The sequence below is a fragment of the Arvicola amphibius genome, chromosome 4 (genome assembly GCF_903992535.2).
Source record: "Arvicola amphibius chromosome 4, mArvAmp1.2, whole genome shotgun sequence".
Lineage (NCBI taxonomy): Eukaryota > Metazoa > Chordata > Mammalia > Rodentia > Cricetidae > Arvicola > Arvicola amphibius.
The window spans coordinates 30,081,027-30,100,548 of NC_052050.1; the positions used below are offsets into that span (position 1 = coordinate 30,081,027).

The 19,522-nt window shown below is 40.4% G+C and overlaps 1 protein-coding gene across 1 annotated transcript; it reads right to left on the bottom strand.

The window, feature by feature from the left end:
- Window positions 1-18,639: 18,639 nt before the first annotated feature.
- LOC119813296 (rho GDP-dissociation inhibitor 1-like) lies at window positions 18,640-19,280 on the bottom strand. Its single transcript, XM_038328537.1, is given in 2 exon segments — window positions 18,640-19,008; window positions 19,010-19,280. Coding segments are annotated over 2 exon segments (621 nt in total). The 5' UTR covers window positions 19,262-19,280.
- Between the last annotated feature and the right edge of the window lie 242 nt (window positions 19,281-19,522).

Sequence of the window (19,522 nt, forward strand, 5' to 3'; positions counted from 1 at the left end):
ACTTTTGCATTTTTCCTTTTGTTTGACATCAGTAGGGAAGGTGAGACTAAGGAAGTCTCACCTTCCAAACCCTAACCAAAAAACATACCTGTCTTTTTTAAACAATAGGGATATCACCAACACAGATAGAGCCTGTTGCCATGGGGATGATTATGCTCTCAGAAAAAATCTAGTATTACAACTTCTCCTCTGTGAAGCCAGTGAAAATAAGACAAAATTTTGCTTTTATTTTCTTCAGCCTGTGAACAAGAACACTGCTAACCTTGCAGGGAAAAAATGTTAATAGCAAGCATCCTCTATCTGCCTGACTTCCACCTTTACCCTTCCCATCTCCATAATGTAGCATAATACAGGTCAGTCGGGGTCAAAGAAAGTTGTGGCTGTTACTGAGAATGCATGCAATAAAACAGTTAGCTTTTGTCTTGTGCTGGTTACGGGAGGAAACAAAGGGCAAGGCAGTTTTCTCAGTTTGAAGCTTTGAATGGTAAAGATCAATGACAGGCTTGCTGGAAGTTTCCAATTGGGGATATGCACAGAATCTCGGATCATTCCAGGAAGACTGCACAAGTGTTAAAAAGCTGTGTCACATGTTACAACACTGACTGTAGGTTAGTGCAGTGACCAGATTCTGTGGCCAAGTATGTTTAGATAGGATAGATGGAAATACTGAAGGCAGAGAAATGATCGAGCACACCCAGAAAGAAGCTGAGGATAAAAACAAAGTTGCATGTGCATAATGAGCATTTTGGAATTATCTGGAGAATCTGAGAATAGAGGTAGGAAAAAAAAAAAACACACACACACACAAAAAAAAAAAAAAAACAAGAAGGATCTTAAGGCCAGCTAGAGTAAATTCAGAATAACTCCCCACTAAGAAGCTTTCAAGCCTCAAATAAGTCATTATGAGACTGTTGTGGTTTGAACAACAACAACAAAAATGACCCACTTTATCCCAGTCCCCAACTCCAGCGGGCTTTCCCTGAAAACCTACAGGTTTGCCACTCCAGCCAAGGAAGCAGGTCGGGTGACTGCAAATTTACACCTCTCCCTCCAGTCCTCAAAATGCAGTCCCCATAGTCTCACTCCCAACAGTACCAGATCACTTGCTGCACACCCCAGCCCTGCTCCCATTTTCAGAGGATCCATAAGATCTTCTCCTCCAAACTTCCTTTGCACTCATTCTGTTATCACAGCCCCTAACTTCAACAGGCTTTCCCTGCTAAGCCTGTCAGGGAAGCAAATAGGCTAGAGAGTCAGGTAAGTTAGCTATAGATCTTCACTCTTCCTCCATATCCAATCCCCCAGTCCCATCCCCAGCTCTGTAGCAGGGTACCTGTTGTGACCTCCCCTCATTCTCTGCCCCCATTTCCAGGGGACTAAGCAGATCCCTCCTTTCCTCCCTCAACCCGGCCTCCAAGTCCACCCCTAGTCCAAAGCGTCAGCTTCCAATATACATAAACACATTTACGAAAGAATCCCATGTGCCACACCTATCTGTATCCGAGAAGAACTCACTACCAGGCAATACACAGCCATCACACCCACCTAAGAACCAGAGAGGGCCACAGAAACAAAGAAACTAAATACCCACCTAACAAAGATCAGATATGAGCACCTAGAATTACAATCTTCCAAATCCTGGATGCCCAGATGCCAGCATTAACGCACACTCTATAAGACTGTTAGCAATATGTCTCCATTAAAGCCCAGCAACCCTACCACAGTAGGTCCTGGGAATTGCAACATACCTGAAATACAAGAAAAATAACTTAGATACCCCTTATGAATGTGACAGAAGTCCTTAAGGAGGAAATAAATAAATCCCATAAAGAAATCTATGAATACACAAACAAACAATGGAGGAAAATTAATAATACCATTCAAGACCTGAAAATAGAAAGAAAATCAACGAAGAAAACGCAAACTAAAGTAAATCTGGAAACAAAAAATGTAGAGACTCAAACAGGAACCTCAGAGACAAGCCTTATCAACAAATTCAAGAGATACAAGAGAGAATCTCAGACACTGAAGACATGATAGAATAAATGATTAGCTTGGTAAAGAAAATGTTAAATGTAAAAATATCCTGGCACAGGTATGGTTGTATACTATGCTTTCCTAGCACTTGGAAGGTGGAGACAGAAGTTCAAGGTGTTCCTCATCTATATACTCAATATGAAGACAGTGTGGCAGAAATAAGACCCTGTTTCAAAAGAAGAATGGTCCACTAAAAAATAGACAGACTATGTTTTTGGATACCCCTTTTTAGACAGTGGTATCAGGCAGATACTGAAAACTGGATACAATGTAAAATTTGGTGTTTCATGACCTCTGCAAATTCAGTGTGTCCCCAAATATCATTTATTCTATGTACTGTGGATACCGCACTTGAGAAATGTGTCATTTAATATTTGGACATACAAACTGCTTGATACTATGTTCATACAATAAGTCAGGCATTATTTTTCTGGATTATTTTTAAAGGGGAGCTACAATTCCCTTTTTATTAGCCAGTTCCCATTTAAGGATGAACTATACCCCCAGGTGACATTGCAAATTCCATTTAGTGCAACCCCTACTAACATATTAAGTTCAGGCAGCTTCTCCTTAAGTGTTTTCCCACGGCAGCAGGTGAATTGATCCCAAGAGACTTAATAACTTTGTTTTAAGTAGACATCCTTTATGCATCTGTGATCCCTTCACATCAGACATTCCATTAAAGAGCTGACATCTGTAAGGCAAATGTCTGAATTCTTCCAAAGCAGTGTGTGGAATGATCGCATGCACTAATTACTGTTTATTGCAACCGACCTATCTTCCGAGGGATGCTTTAAGCATGCAAGATAACATATTTTAACTAAGAGCAAGGTGCAACCAGTTAAACAACAGAAGAATTTAAAGTCCTACCTATTCTTTTAAGTTGCCCATTAGTTTCTTAAACCAATAAACAATATTCCCTCAAAAGAGGATGCATGGCCACTCTGTTAAAGACAAATGCAGCGTAATCAATATATTTTAATTAAATGTGAAGCATTCATCCTCATAGGCCACACATTACAGGAGCACGCTGATTGCACCAGCTTAATTGCTGTCATTGTTTTAGGCTGGCTCTTCTTAAAATGCACGGCCATGTCAGACCTGTTAAAGAACAATGTCCAGCTCACAGACTGCTGGGTAAAAAACTATCTGGCTAGGCAAAAAAGTTAAGTAAGCTTGTAGCAAGAACTTTAAAGACTCATTTACTCAGAAAACAAAATACAGATTCCGCCTCTATAGATGAGAAGAATCTAACCTTTTTAAACTACTTTCTAATAATCCTAAAACCTGCTGAGAAGGAAAAAGATGGGAGGTAAGAGATGAAATCGCCATTAGTCATGACGGGTGACACATGAGGTAGAGACTTTTGATGCCACAATCAGTTGAATCCCAGATAAATGGGGTCCCTCCTTCTGTAGTTGGAGGATGGTTCAAATAGCTTTCTCATTTTAACAGGTAGAATACATCTGGTATCAAACACTGGGAATCTGAATATACTCGACCTGCTATAAAAAAAAAAAAAAAAAACTTCACTTCCTCCTTACATGGTAACTATATTATGTGATACTGAACAATACCTCATAGACATAAAGAGCTCTCCAAACAGTTTTCTTTGTTAAGTATCATTCATCTATCAATCTGTCTATATCTATCTATCTATCTATCTATCTATCTATCTATCTATCTATCTATCTATCTATCTATCTACCTATCATCTATTTATCTATATCTATTCATCTATCATCTATTTATTTATATATATATACACACATCATCTATTCATTTACATACCCATCTGCCTCTTGATCTATCTCCTACCTGTCCATGTATCTTTTCCCTCAACTGGATTTTACTCTATAATCTAGACAGGCCTCAACACCTTCCTGAACAGTCCAGAAAAGTCTTGAACCTGGGATTCTCCTGCCTCAGCTTTCTGAATTCTGTGATTTCAAGAATGAGGTAACAAACCTGATTTATTTTCCTCATTCTCAATTCTTTACTTATGATTAATCCCAGAACAAACTAAGAAATTACCTTTCATAAAATTAAGAATGATTTCTTCTAGATTACCATAGTAATCCCAGACATAAGAACAACGGTTCATGTATGCACTCCACATCCTTTAGGTGATGAATTATTTAGGTACCTAAAGAAACACGAATGACTGCATTAAATAATTGGTGATATATACCCCCCACACCATATCCTTGTGAGTAACAGAAACACAAAGAAATGCTATTCTTAGTTTGAGGTTTAAGTCTCTCTTCTCTTCTGGATATTTTAAATGGATAACTTTCAACTGCACTGTTACTGCTCCATTCAAAAGTGTACAGAACTAAAGCACTGAAAGCAGATCCAGAGAGAAGAGCCTGACTTTAAAGAGTCTTTAAAACCTGATGGGGAACATCTGACAAGTCCTCTGAGTAAACAAGAGGTTTCCTTCTTTCTTGGTTAGTGGACTACGATCTAAACAAGGTGAACTGAGGCACTCTGCAAAAGACAAACCTGAAGAGGCACTGCTGGAACCCAGACTAGGGAGAGATGAATGAGAGTCCCCTACCCCTTCACATCCTCACTGCAAAGCCTTCTTGCCAGATGTGGAAACAAGTCTTTCTCATACCTGAGCCAACTTGACAGTTTAAAAAACTGTTGTTCTCTGGTGTTAAGTTATGGAAATCCCACTGGCAATAGTGAGCACCATATGTTAGGAATCACTCCGTCAAACAAAGAGACGATACACTTTTCCTATAGCTTAGGAAATCCCTGCTGTCTGTTGCCAAAGCAAATTTAGAAGTTGCTTTGACATACTTTACTTCAATTTCCTTTAATTTTCAGAACTGTGAAAGTGGAAGTAATGTATTTAACATTCTTGATTTGACAGTAATTCAGCTCACAGAAATTTTCTGTATTAGTTTACCTTAGCTATGGCTTTTAGAAAAAAAAAATCACTAGATGAGGAGACATTAATCATAATATTTCACCTTGCCACAAATGTCTAATCATGTTGGTAGTATAGAACATGGCACCTAAAATATGGCTGAAATCCCAGCTATTTAAGTACCCAGGGAAATATCCTGATTGGAAGTCCTACCACAAACCAGGTTTGTGGTACCACGTACATAGTCTGGTCCAAAGATCATAAACACAGAAAAGAGTAAGCTTAATTGGTGCTGATCATAGATAGAAACATTTTGTAAAGGGCAATGTGGTGATATTTTGTTTATGCTTTAACAAACAAAGCTTGCCTGAAGATCATATTGTGAAGCTACCCACACTAGTTAGCCATAGGGGCCAGGCAGTGGTGGCACATACCTTTAATACCAGCGCACTCAGGAGACAGAGGTAGACAGATCTCTGTGAGTTCAAGGCCATCCCAGCCTACCTGTGGCTGAATCAGCCTAAAAGAGAAACAGAGCCAAGTGGTGGTAGCTCACACCTTTAATCCCAGCACTAAGGAGGTGGAGATGGAAAGTGATGGCTGGGAAGAGAGATGAATATAAGGCTATTGGAGGAGGCTGTTCTTTTGTTCCCAACTGCTTGGATCCTAAATAATCACACAGAAACTATATTATTTAAAACTCTGGCCATATAGCTTACGTGTATTGCTAGTTACCTCTTATATCTTAAATTAACCAATTTTTATCATTTTATATTTTACCACGGCACCTGTGGCCTACCAGCAAGGTTCTAACTGGCAGTTGAGTCTTTCTCCTCCGGCAACTAATGACACCTCACTGACTCTGCTTTCTTTCTCTCAGCATTTAGTTTAGTTTTCCCACCTAGCTCTACTCTGCCCTATCACAGGCCAAAGCAGCTTCTTTATTCATTAACCAATAATAGCAGCACATATACAGAAGTACTTCCAACATCGTAAGGTAAGAGAAGACAGGAGCTGAGGATTCAGCCTGATGTTTCGTAGGGAGGGCATTCAGTCTGAGGACATGTAGAGAGAGGATACTCCATTTGGTCTGAGGATTTTGTAGAGGTAAGAACTCGTGGCTGGCTGCTCTGCCTGTCTGATCTTTCAGCTTTCATCCCTTAAAATCTGACAGCATGTTTTTTATTATTATGACCAATTAGAAATTGTGGTACAGGGCAATTACCAATTACCTGTGTTAGGAATTTAGAGCGTGTGTACATCAGTGTAGCAGGCTCCATGAGGACTCAACCCCAACAAGAGAAAACCCAGACCCATGTCTTGTAAATTGTGACTGTACACTTATTTGGGCATGGGGGCTTTGCAGGTATACATGAGTTAAGCATCTAAATGAGAGATTGTCTTGCATTCCTTTAATGAACACTCAGTCAGGTGGTTAGAGAGGCCATGGAAGGATAGAGACAGAAATTACAGTGATGTGGCCACAGGCAAAAATTAAAAAAAATGCCTGGAAAGCCCATCAGATGTGTGTGAGGTGGGGAAAGTGTTTAGTCTGTTGGAGAAAGCATTGTCCTACAAACACCTTAAGTCTGGGTTTCTGCCTTCCAGCAGTGAATGCGTATACATTTCTGTTTTAAAGAGTATATTTATAATGATGTGTTATAAAAGCCAGGGAAAGAAAATGAAATCAGGTTCCAGCAGACATCAAAGGAGAACTTCATAAGAAACCTTAGAAAGCAGTACAGGGGAGAAGAATGGATGCTAATTCACATTCAGAGAAGCACCTCAGCAAGTGAAAACTTCTGCCGCCTGTAGATCCAAAACATAAATAAATAGAAAGAAGGGAATCTTACCTTTAATGGCACTACCTGACCTGAAGGGTGAAGCTATGAAGGAATATGAGTCCGTGGTGCTGTATCAACATACCTGTACACCTGCTCTGCAGAGAGGCAGGATCAGGGCCTCAGGAAAGAAAGGAGGCTAGAGAAGAAACAGAAAACATGCCGACCTCCTTCTGTCCCTTGCCTTTCAGTCCTGTGGTGATTTCTTTCATTGTCTAAATCCAAACAGGAGAAGCCACTAAGAGTGTAAGGGTTACACTCTATAAGAATCTGCATTCTGTGGGATATAACAGGACAGAATCATGGAGAATGAGTGGGAGTGGTTAAGTAGAGATCAGCTTGCAAAGGTACCAAATAAAAGCTGATTTTAAAAAGTGATCTTTTTGAGGAAATGAAAAACTAAAACTATTTACAGTAATTATTCAAATTTTAGTAATCTCTGATTCCCTGAAATGCTGTGTGAAACCAATTCTCTTTCCTAGACTTTAGATTCCTCTATCTTGGAAGAAATTGCCTCAATGAAGTTTACTAAAAATCTTTAGTTAATTTCAAGTAATCTTTTCAACCAACCCAATAAAAAGAACTAGAATCTTTATAATTCTACTAAGAATGTTTTAAAATATAATGCTCCAAAACCACACAGCAAGCAAGCAAACAAAAAACCCTTTATAACAACCTTGCAATGCATCTATTATTATATCCATATTCCACAGAACTAGTCTGAGGAACAGTGATATTTATTACAAACTCTTAGCTAATAAGCAGTAAGGTGAGAGAGAAATGATATATACTTGTTCACAAAGCTGATTTCTTATTCTAAACTGATTCTATTTTTAAGATGTATTTATTTTATTCTGTGCATCAAATGTTTGCCTGCATGGATTATGTGTATCACATGTGTGTGCAGTGCCCACAGAGGCCAGAAGAGGGCACGCTGGAACTGGAGTTACAGCCTATCACAGGGAAGCCATGTAGGTGCTGGGATTTAAACCTAAATCCACTCCAAGAACAGCCAGTGGTCTTAAACACTGAGCCTCCCTCTTACCCTGTAAGAGGAGGCTAACAGGTGGCTCAGGGCCAGTCTGTGCATGAATAACTTCCCTATGAGTCAATCAGAAGTCTGCGGCAAGGCATGGAGACTGCTGATGTTATGAGGACCTGGGCCAAGGAGAGAGAGACAGCACAGCATTCTAGATTGGCACTGCCCCTGGGTCCCAGGTGGGGATATCAGAGGCCTGTCCATACCCTCAATAAAGGAGTTGGCTTTTGCTTTTACCTGCCTCGGAGAGTCTATGCCATTGATTCCATACCTTCTTAACCCCTTCCCTAAGAGGTTACCACTTGAACTTGTCCCTTGCAATACTTGTCAGCCCAACATAGGGCTCCCATGCTAGCATCCCACGTGGATCAGGGCATATTTTTAAATTTTGCTTTCATTTCACTACTGATGCCCAAGTGATCTCCTCTTCTTCGCTGCATGGACCAGCACCCCTTTCTGGGGCATTATTCAGTAAATTGCCCCCCCCAATATGTTCCATACCATTTGCCTCCCTTGTAGGTGAGCAAGGGGTTCTCTCTTTGCTTTCTTTGTCTGTCTGTCCTTCAGTTAGGGAGGCACACATCTTGTTTTTGGTTTGCCTGGTGCCTCTATACAAGGGCTGACCCTCTAGGAGATAGAACCCAAGAGTGACTTCCAATTGTCACTATTAATCTGGAGACACTGTGTGGGCATACAGCTGTGCCTAACAAACAGTGGAAGTCTCCCACTAAGCACAAGATTCCTGGGTCCAATACACCTTTGTTCTATTTGTCTATCTGTGTTGTCTAAACACATACACAAACACATACACACTCACTTGCACATCACATATACAAATATGAAAGAAAAAACTGTAAAATTATGATACAAGCATATCATGCATTCTAGACCGTTACAGATTTGTCTCCTCACCTCCACCTCTTCCTTCTGATAGAGATGTTATCATTGATGAAAGTCCCTTGATAGAATAAGCTCCTTATTAGGAGAAAAGCTCAGGTGTGAGAAATAACTAATGAACAGGCACTTACTTCAGCCTCTCCCTTTCTTTTTCCCCTGAGGTTTTTCTATTTCTCTCTCCACCTGCCAATGCATATTGGCCTCAGGGTTTACTTCAATCCCATTAATACTTTGACTGAATCCAAGCCAAGTCTCTCTCTTGATTCCTCTTAGTGCAGCTAAAGTAGACTGGGGATTTAAAAAAAAAGACTTCTCCAAGCACTAAGAGATTTACAAAAGTGAAATAAGTACAATGACTCCAAGAACTCTAAACCACTCGGGTTAAAAACGACAGGAATCTGCCCCTCTGATCCTTAGCTATTTTCTAGGAAAGAGTCCTTTAAGATGGCTCTCACTAAGTTAATTGCCCAGCTTCCTGATTTGCTCATAACTCATCTCTATGAAGACATGGAGACACTTTTATACATTCTCAGTCAGGGGACCAAAAATAAGGGAGTGTATTTCTCTTATCATCTAGCATATTTCTTAATTCCCAATCTGAAGTCTAGCATCTTTGCAGAACTGTTTTAAGGCACAATGTCCCTATTGAATTGTTTTTATTGGACCTCTAAACATGGTGCCCTAAAGGGCCCATAAACATCTCTTTTCCCTTTTACACTGCTGTATTTCCACACTTTTTGGCTAGGGACAAGCCACAAAATTAGAAGTCGTCTTCCTGGGTCATAGTATATAAAGCTTAAGCTATTGCTTTGTTGCTTGTTTTTGTGTAAGAGGTGGCAATTAAGTAGATAAGACTAGAGAAGGGCCCTGTCTAGTGTCTGGTAAGAAGAAATTATTCAAATGAACAGGGAGAAAGATTCTAAACACAATACTCAATGGCCTTCTCCATTCCATTTATTTTGTCATTGTTGCGTCCCCTTTTTGTTCACTAATACTACATTGTACATCGCCTTCCTACATTGAGCTTAAGAATAAAAATGGGTAATTTACTTTGAGTCTTTGGATCTGTGGTCTGGAGGTCCTTGTGCCATGTAATATGATGATCTAATAAATTCATTCCATTCTTTGTTTTTCATGTCTTTTTTGTCATAGGGGTATTAACCTTGACCTTTGTGATGGGTCAGTACCCTTTTTCTCATGGCCCACTGTTTCAGCAGATACAGAGATACAAACTTGTTCCAAATATGGAACCCGTCATATGCCTGTATCTACTTACAGCTTTGTATCTGTTTGAAAATCCTTTTACTTCCTGTCACTTGATAGCCATCCATTCCTTATGAAGAATGATATACACAGAAAACCAAACTAAGACTATTTCCAGAAAGGAAGTTAACCATTCCAACACATTTACTTTTTTTTTTTTTTTACAAATACCTTGAAAAACTGTTCTTTGCACTATTGAGAAAAGTGTGTTTCTGTGCATTCTCTGCTCCAACAGAAGAGCTGCAAGCACGGTAGAGACAACCAGGTCAGAAGAGCAACTTGAATGCTATAAAATCAAAAAGACAAAAAGGAGTGGCATCGGAGGGGTATTGGAATCTTCCTTTCAGCTACCTATTATCACTGCTGCCAGAGCTATTGAACCTGGGGACAACAGAAATAAGTCCTGATTGTTAAAATCTAGAAATGCAAGCAACAAACTTTATGGTGAGACAAAATCTTTCAAGTCTTACCAGCAAATCTCTAGACCCTGTGGAACAGCCATTACCATGATGTTATGAAATTCAAACTATTTCTTTGAGTTGTCTGTTGACTTTTATAAACATAGAAATACCAAGGAGCTACTGATAGATGAAACTCCCTGTTGACAGATGTAATCTACAGAGGATCAAGTGATGAACACAGGAATTTGGGGCCAGGTAGGATAGAAGATAGGAATGTAAAGACTCTGAAGTACCACGGGGTTGTTTAAAAAGAATACTCTCTACCAGGCTAATGGGTTACTTCTTAATACCATCAAAAACCTGCAGCAATACACAATATATTCTTTTTTATTATTACTATGCACTTCATTTAGTTATTTAATCAATGATTGAACCAGTGGGCTCATAGAAAAGGGTCAAAAGAGAGTCCTTGAGAAAGGGAATTATAGGAAGAAAAGGAGAGCTCAGGGAACGAGGGAGACAAAACACAGTGCGTGGTGAGAGTGACCAGAATGCATTTAAATGTATATGAAATTGTCAAAGAATAAACTTAATGTAAAAAAATGAGAATTCAAATTAGCATACAAATAGCCATATAAGGAATGCAGGTACTCATTTACAGTAGAATTAAAGCTAATAAAGGCAAAATCAATTGCATTTCATCAGAAGCAGTTAATCGGTTTTCTATGGGCCAGAATAGTATATATTACTGTTAATTTTCTGCCACATAGCAGAATTGCAAAATAACAAAAACAAAAAGGAAAGTGACTGTAAGCTAGAAAAATGCACAACATAACACAGTAGAATTTTGTATCCTTCCTTCCTTTCTTTCTTCTTTTCTTTCTTTCTTTCTTTCTCTTATAACTTTGCTACTTCAAAACTTCTTTGGCTGAGGAGAGGCTTCAAGGCTAAAGGCTTCACCACTGAACCATAAGACCCTCCTTCAAATCACCAGAACACATGAAAGGTTGAGTGGGTAGTGCATATCTGGATTGCAGCAATGGTGATTTGGGAGACAGAGACGGGAAAATTTATGAAAGCTCTTGGAGCAAATACCTGATTTACTTAGTGGCAAATAATATGAGATTCTATCTCAGACAAAGTGGGAGGCAAAGCTCTGACCACACATGAACAGGCATACACACACACACACACACACACACACACACACACACACACACACGCAAGCATGTGCTCTCTTTCTCTTTGTCTCTCTCTCTCTCTGTATCTATCTGTATATCTCTTTCCTATAACTTTTTAAAACTTCAGTTCTTCCTCGATAAAGCAAACAATTTTCAATAATTAATAAAACTTTCATTGAAATAAGTCCATTAATCATAATTCCACTAGTGATCAAGTTGGTCATGTACAAGAAGGCACTGTAGAAACTGCAACGGGCTTTACAACTTAGGGATTAGAGGTAGTTTACCATATTGATTACTTTATCATACTCCACATAGCCATTGCTACACAGAAAATACTGTGGGCAATTCATATGTGCTCCCAGCATCCCCAGTTCTGAAACAGCCGTTCATCTGCTCCAAAAATCTCCAGAATATTAAAAGTTACACTATTGGAAATACACTCCAAATTTAAACTATTTTAGCACATTAAAAAGTTATTTTTAAATAGCTCTTCCAGACAGTTCTCCTCCAATATGGAAAACTTTCAAACAGTAACGCAGAGAAAATAGACAAAAGTTGCGGGGGTACAATTAGGAAGACAAGAAAAGGCCAAGAAGTCTATATGGGACCCACGGCCTTTAGAGATAAGTTAATGAGGTCTTTAGCCTCCAAACTGTTCAAACCTTCAGAAAGAAATTAAATTTTAAAGCCCCACCGCACTAGGAAACAGCTCAAAAGATGTGGGCATTGTGGATGTTCCGTCATACACCACCACGATTCTATCTAATGCACTATGACATTTCAGGCAATGAGGAGCCTGGTGAGGGCATTCACAATGCAAACTTTTATTTTCATTTGCACTAATGATTTTATAATGAGTGTTTTATTATATTAATGACAACTACTGGGAGCCAATAAATAATAAATAAATATATAATAAATATAATAAATAAGTAAGAAGAAGAAGAAACCAAAGGAACTATTCATTGAAGGAAATATCTGTTGACAGGTGTGTTGACAAAGGTGGTTAAAAGGAAAGCAAAAGGCCGGATGGTGATTAATCATCATGAGTTTGATGTGAGTCAGAGTAATTACCAAATTAATATATCCATTATTGCTAAGTGTTTGGTGTATAGTTTTTCTCCCTATTTTCCCCCGCAGCATGAAATAAACTGTTTATATAACTACAGCCTTAGAATTTTTGTTGATCAGTTGGTGTATAAGGTCAAGTGGATTTCTAGGCGTTCACACATTAACCCACCCTCAGACAGGATGATAGAACTGAGGTTCATGACACATTTTTCTATTCCCATTATACAAAGTTCTTGAATGGTGTATAGGGTTTTATGTGGCAAGGTGCTTCTTTGGAGGGTAAAATTGGCTCTCCCTTCCAAGGTTAGGAGACAACCTATAATATCTGTTCCTGTGTGAACTGCACCTGCTCTCCAACAAAATGATTCTGCATCATTTTAAACTATGCCTTTTCTAAAGGGCACAGTAAGTTCCGTGCTTGTGCAGGGAGCTTTCTCCACAAACATGAGAATTTGAGGATGCCGAATGTATCAATATTTGGAAGACAATATTTTCCTCAACACCCTAAAACCAACCAAGTGCACAGAGAGAGGGAGGTTAATCTAGGAGTAGAGATAGCTCGAGGAAATTGAGTCAATACTTGTGGGTAATTATGACTTACATTGCTCCTTAAAAGCAATAGAGAAAAGGAAATGGTGCAATTTGCCATGTCTGTTTGTTACTTTAGCAATATGCAGCTTGTAATAAGATTTCACACTTTAATTCATCTGAGAACCTTGTGGTGTTTTACAAGCACTAATTAGGGGAAATCTTGCCATGCTTAACTAAAGACGAGCAAAGGCTGCAGTACAGACCCTGTTCTTCAGGTTGATAAATAGAATTGAGAAAATTTGTCATCCACAAGAGTATCGAGAGGAAAATGGGACCAACACAGCTGGCTGGTGTTACCATTTTTTTTATTTTATTTTTAGGCTGTAGGAGCCATAAAAATATGGAACTCAAACTAACAGTGATATTTCTAATTAATCTTTATTCAAAAGTTATCTTGTGTTAATGTATGGACTAGATACATTTGAAGCTTGCAGGGTAGCCAGGTTTGTTTGCAATGACAGACATGCACTTCAGCTATTGTAAAAACCCTCCCTTGAGTTCTGAGTTGACGTGCATGAAAAGATGAAAGCCAAGAGGGACAGGAAGCAGAGGGTGTACATCACTCAAGAGACTTAGAATCGTGGTTGGAAATCGCTGTGCAGGAATAGAGAGTGTTTTTGCAGACCAACAAAGCCAAACAAATCCCCTCATTTGCAGGCAGGAAGAAGACATGTCCCAGAGCTGGAAATGATCCAATATCCTTGCAGTTGAGATTTTTTTTTTAAAAAAAAGCAGTAACATGGATCGTCCCTACACATGAGGCAGAAGGAGAAAGTTAAAGGGGGATGTTATGGAAGTTAGGACGGAACAACTCATTGTGGGACAGAGCAACTCTTCAATATGCAAACCCCCACGCTCTTTTAAACAAAATCTGAACCGAGATCACTTGATCCTTTAAAATTAAATCAGACAAACACGCTCACAAGCCCACTTTGTAACAGTAATTCCCAACATCCGATTAATTAATATGGCAGATGCTTTGGTTCTTAGCTTCTCCTAATCTTGTTAGTGAACCATGAATTAGAATCGCTTATTCCAAGATTTTCCCTCAAGACGGATTAGAAGCATTGTAAACTAGTTCCCTTACTTCACCAAAGGTAAACAATCCTACTTTTAATATAGACATATGTGCTGGCATTTTCTTTGATAGCATTGCAAAAAGTTGGGCATTGAAATGAAACAAAAAATATATTTCTTTTGTTCTTCCCCTGAAGTTGAAAACTCGAGGAAAAACATATTTATTCAACTTCCTCCTTCCATAAAAGGCTCAGAACTAGTTTAAACTTCAAAATCTTGAAATAACTGTTGACAAAAAGAAGATAAAGAAAAAGATGAGAGAAGCTTTGCCAACCAAAATGTCATGACTGTCACTATTAATTCACTCTAAATTGTCCAGGAAAGGAGATTCTCATTTCCGGCTATCTTCCTTCATTGGCTTAAAATCAAGCTGGGGATATGATCGTTTATGGACTCAGACATGAAGGAGATGGTAAATATTAACCTTTCAGTCTACATTTCCACTAGAACTGCATCCCTAACAAACTAAAGGAATAGGAGAATTTGTCACTCAGTTAAAGTACTGAGGCACAGTCTAGAAAAGCAATGTCAAGTGTTCCTACCTGAAATGACCAGACAGCAGCCCAAATTATTCATGGTGAGACCAGAGGCTTAATGCATAAATAGGGGACCAGGGTTCTAACATAATATGAGCTTTTCGCATTTGGTTTCTCTTTTACACAGTCCCAAGTTTAAAGGGGGTTGTCTTAAGGAGTTTTGAAGAGTTTATAGTGCTAAAAAGCAATGGGTATTTAGGCGAAATTGTATTTTAAAAATTTCCCAAGGATAGAGATGTTTAGTTTGATCTTTTCTCTTAGTGTGATAGAGAAGCAGCAAGCCACAGCTCCTGTGCATCAATGAGACCAGTAGGTTAAACAGGTCATAGTCTTTATTGAAGTGGTGCACAATTGTTAGGAAACAGGAATTCAATAAATTAATTTTCTCTTTTACTCTCTGATCTTCAGGCAAGCTTTTTTGTATGTTTTTTTATTATTGAGCTATATATTTTCTTCACTACCTTCCCTTCTTCCTTCCTCCCTTTTGGCCCTCTCCCATGACCCCCACACTCCAAATTTACTCAGAAGATCATATCTTTTTCTACTTCCCATGTAGATTTGATCCATGTATGTCTCTCTTAGAGTTCTTTTTGTTGTCTAGGTTCCCTGGGATTGTAAATTGTAGTGTGATTTTCCTTTGCTTTATGTCTAAAAGCCACTTATAAGTGCTTACATATTATATATGTCTTTCTGGGTCTGGGTTACTTCACTCAACATGATGTTTTCTAGATCCATCCGTTTGCCTGTAAATTTCAAGATGTCTTATTTTTTTTTCCATTGTGTAGTACTCCATTGTGTAAATGGACCACATTTTCCTTCTCTAGTTTTTGGTCAAGGGGCATTTAGGTTGTTTCCAGCATCTGGATATTACATATAGTGCTCCTATGAACATAGTTGAGCACATGTCCTTGTGGTATTATTGAGCATCCTTTGGGTATATACCCAAAAGTGGTATTTCTGGGTCTTGAGGGAGTTGTTTCCATTGCCATTCTGATTTCCAAAGCGGCTGTACCAGTTTGCACTCCCAGCAGCAATGCAGGAGTGTTCCCCTTATGCCACATCCTCTCCAGGATAATCTGTCATCAGTGTTTTTGATCTTGGTCATTCTGACTGGTGTAAGATAGAATCTCAGAGTTATTTTGATTTGCATTTCTCTGATAGCTAAGGATGTTGAGCATTGCTTTAAGTGTTTTTCAGCCACTTTAGATTCCTCTGTTGAGAGTTCTCTGTTTAGGTCTGTACCACATTTTTTGTTGGATTACTTGCTCTTTTGATGAGCAGTTGTTTCTTTAGTTATTTGTATACTTTGGATATCAACCCTCTGTCTGATGTCGGATGTGTGAAGATCTTTTCCCATTCTATAGGCTGACCTTTTTACTTGTTAACTGTGTCCTTTGCTTCACAGAAGCTTCTCAATTTTAGGATGTTCCATTTACTAATTGTTGCTCTCAGTGTCTATCCATCTTTGTCAAAAATCAATTGACATCTGGGAATTTGATTTGATCCCATTGATCCTCCTGTCTGTTTTTATACCAATATCAGGCTGTTTTCAGTATTGTAGCTCTGTAGTAGAGTTTAACGTCAGGAATTGTGATGCTTCTAGAAGTTCCTTTATTGTACAGGATTGCATAATAATCCTGTTTGAGATTTCCTCTTGACAGATTTTTCCTGTGAAAAATATGAAATGTCCTTCTTTGTCTGTTTTTATTGATTTTAGTTTAAAGTCTATTTTGTTAGATATTAGGATAGCTACACCAGCTTGCTTCTTAGCTCCATTTGTTTAGAAAATTTTTCCTCAACCCTTTAATCTGAGGCAATGTCTGTATTTGAGGTTGAAGTGTGTTTCTTGTATGCAGCAGAAGGATGGATTCTCTTTTCATAGCCAAACTGCTAGCCTGTGTCTTTTTTAGAGGTGAGTTGAGTCCATTTATATTAAGGGATATTAATGAGCAGTAATTGTTACTTCCCGTTATTTTATTTTTTGTTGGTGGTGTTATTAATAACGTGTGTTTTTCCCTTTGGGATTTGCTGCTGTGATAACATCTATTGTCTGTGATTTTGTGGGTATAGTTAACTTTTTTGGATTTGTGTTTTCCTAGTACTTTGTGTAAGGCTGGGTTTGTGTCTAGGCATTGCTTAAATCTGTTCTGTCATGACAGATCTTGATTTTTCTGGCTATGGTAATTGAAAGTTTTCAATATAGTTGTCTGCGTTGGCATCTATGGTCTCTTCATGTCTACCTAATGCTGGATCAGGACTTTCTGGCTTTCATTATATCCACTGAGAAGACAGGTATAATTCTGATAGGTCTGCCTTTATATGTTACTTGGTCTTTTTCCTTTGCAGCCCTTAATATTTTTTCTTTATTCTGTATGTTTAATGTTTTGATTATTATGTGCAAGGGGACTGTTGGGGATCTTTTGTTGTTGTTTCTTTGTATTCTGCTGTTTATACTTACATTCGTGGTTTCTGATTGTCTTCCCGTATTTTCCGTTTCCAGAATTCCTTGGTTTGTAATTTCTTTTTCTTTTTCCCCCAAGAGATTTTTTTTTATATTCACTTCTCAACAGGAAGCCAGTAGCAAAGATACAACGGGGCTGTGAGCAGCAGGCCGTTCCTAGCCAGAGAACTCCACCCTCCACTGCAGTCTTGCCATTCCCTCCACAAGGAGCATAGACCACACCATCCCAAACTCCTTCAGGGGTGTTTATTTCCCAGTCAGAAGAGAAGCAGGGACAGGCTCCTCTGCCTGTTGAGGCCTAGGCCTGGCAGACTCCACATGGGGGGGAGGGGATTGGGGATGGGGATGGGGAGGCACAGGAGACACCTTTCTACTGTGTGCACTTGATCCCACGTTTGTCCTGGCTGGGTCCAGGGAAGGCCTGCCCAGGAATGGTGGCACCAAGAGCCAGGGCAGAGGCATCAGGCCAGCTGGCCCAAATGGAGGCAATAAATACTGACAGGCCAGTCACGAGGTTCAGGCCACAGGGCCCAGGTGAGACAAGTGAGGCTCGGCTGGCTTTGTCCCTCAGGGGCTCTCTGTTGGGACAGGGGCTTTGAGTGCTGCCTATAAGGACAGAGAAGGCAGAGGAATGGGGTACCCTATCCTGCCTCCTAGATGGGGCTGGAGGCATTGAGTTTTGGCAATTGACCCTCCCCTAGCTACTGGAGCACCCCCAACCCTGGCCACGAGGAGGGGGAAGAGCTGGCCAGGCCTGCAGGAAGCAACAGCTGCACCCCAGGCCTCCGTGGGTGGGTCACCAGGATGGGGATGGCAGACAAGGCAAGCACAGGGGAGACCACATGCTCATGCAGACAGGGGAGTTAAGAGTTAGCGACGGCCCGCAGTACACGTTCTACATGTAAGGCATCATGGTTTAACAGTCACTGACAGTGTTGGATGACCTGGCCAGGGAGTAGTGGGGCTGGAGGACAGACAGCCCAACCCTGCCCACGCGGAGCAACTTAGCTCAGCTGGGGCAGAGACAAGTGGGCTGGGCAACCCAGTGTTCCATTCCATTCTAGAAGCCAGGGCCTGAGGAAGGGAAGACAAAGGGAACCTGGAGGGACACAGCAGATTGAAGGTCTGGGCTGGAACCCCTCCCCCACTGCACAGGCAGAAGCAGCAATGTGACACTGGAGACCACAGGGGCCTGCAGGCAGGAGATGGAGGAGGGCAGACAGAAGAGTTGCCTGCCTGAGAGGACCAGGGAGGAATGGTGAGGGAGGATCCTGTCAGCACTTTGGTTTGGGGTGGGTAGGGGTTTGGGGTGGGGCATGTCTGTCCTGTCTGTCCGTCGCCCTGCCTGCCTCCCAGCTGGAACTCAGTCCTTCCATTCCTTTTTGATGGTGAGGTTCCACTCCCACAACAGGTGGTCATTCTTGTTGTCATCTGTGAAGTGGGACTTGATGTTGAAACTGCCCCGCGCCAGCATGCCTTTAGGGGCCTCCTCCATGGGTGTGAGGAACTCGTACTCCACAGCCAGGGGTCTGTAGCTCCCAACTATGTAGTCAGTCTTGTCAATTTTGACCCCTTTCCTGTATGTGTGCTGGATGTACTTCATGACTGACACGATCTCTCTGTTCACCCGGAAAGAGATTTTTATCTGATACTCCACGCCTTCCTTCAATACAAATGACTGTTTCTTGAAGCTCTCCAGATCACCTGTCAGGTCCAGTTCCAGAGGTCCCCCGGGAGGAGCTGCACACCAAGGTCAGGCGGGTCACAATGACATTGGGGACATTGGGGTCTGCAGAGACAGCCACTGGGCCCAGCAGGGCCTCCTTGTACTTCCGAAGGCTCTCATCATCCTTGTCCAGTTCCTGGATCTCCTGGATGCTCTTCTGGGCTGGGGGCTTGTAGTTGACAGGGTGTTTATCCTCCTCATTCTCGGTCGCTATCTGGGCAAGCTGCTCAGCAGTGGGCTCCTGTTCTGCCATGCTCATCGCTAGCCTGGGACACCGGAGGCTCTCTACCGCCGCTCTCGCACTCCCTCCCGCACCAAGTGACGGACCAGTTTGTGATTTCTTTATTGTCTCTATTTCAGTTTTCAAGTCTTGAATCATTTCTTTCACCTGTTTGATTTTTTTATCTTTGTTTCTTTTAAGGGATTTGATGATTTATTCCAATGTTTTGTTTGTCTTTTCCTCCATTTCTTTAAGATAATTTTTCATTCCCACTTTAAGGACCTCAAACATTCTCCTGAA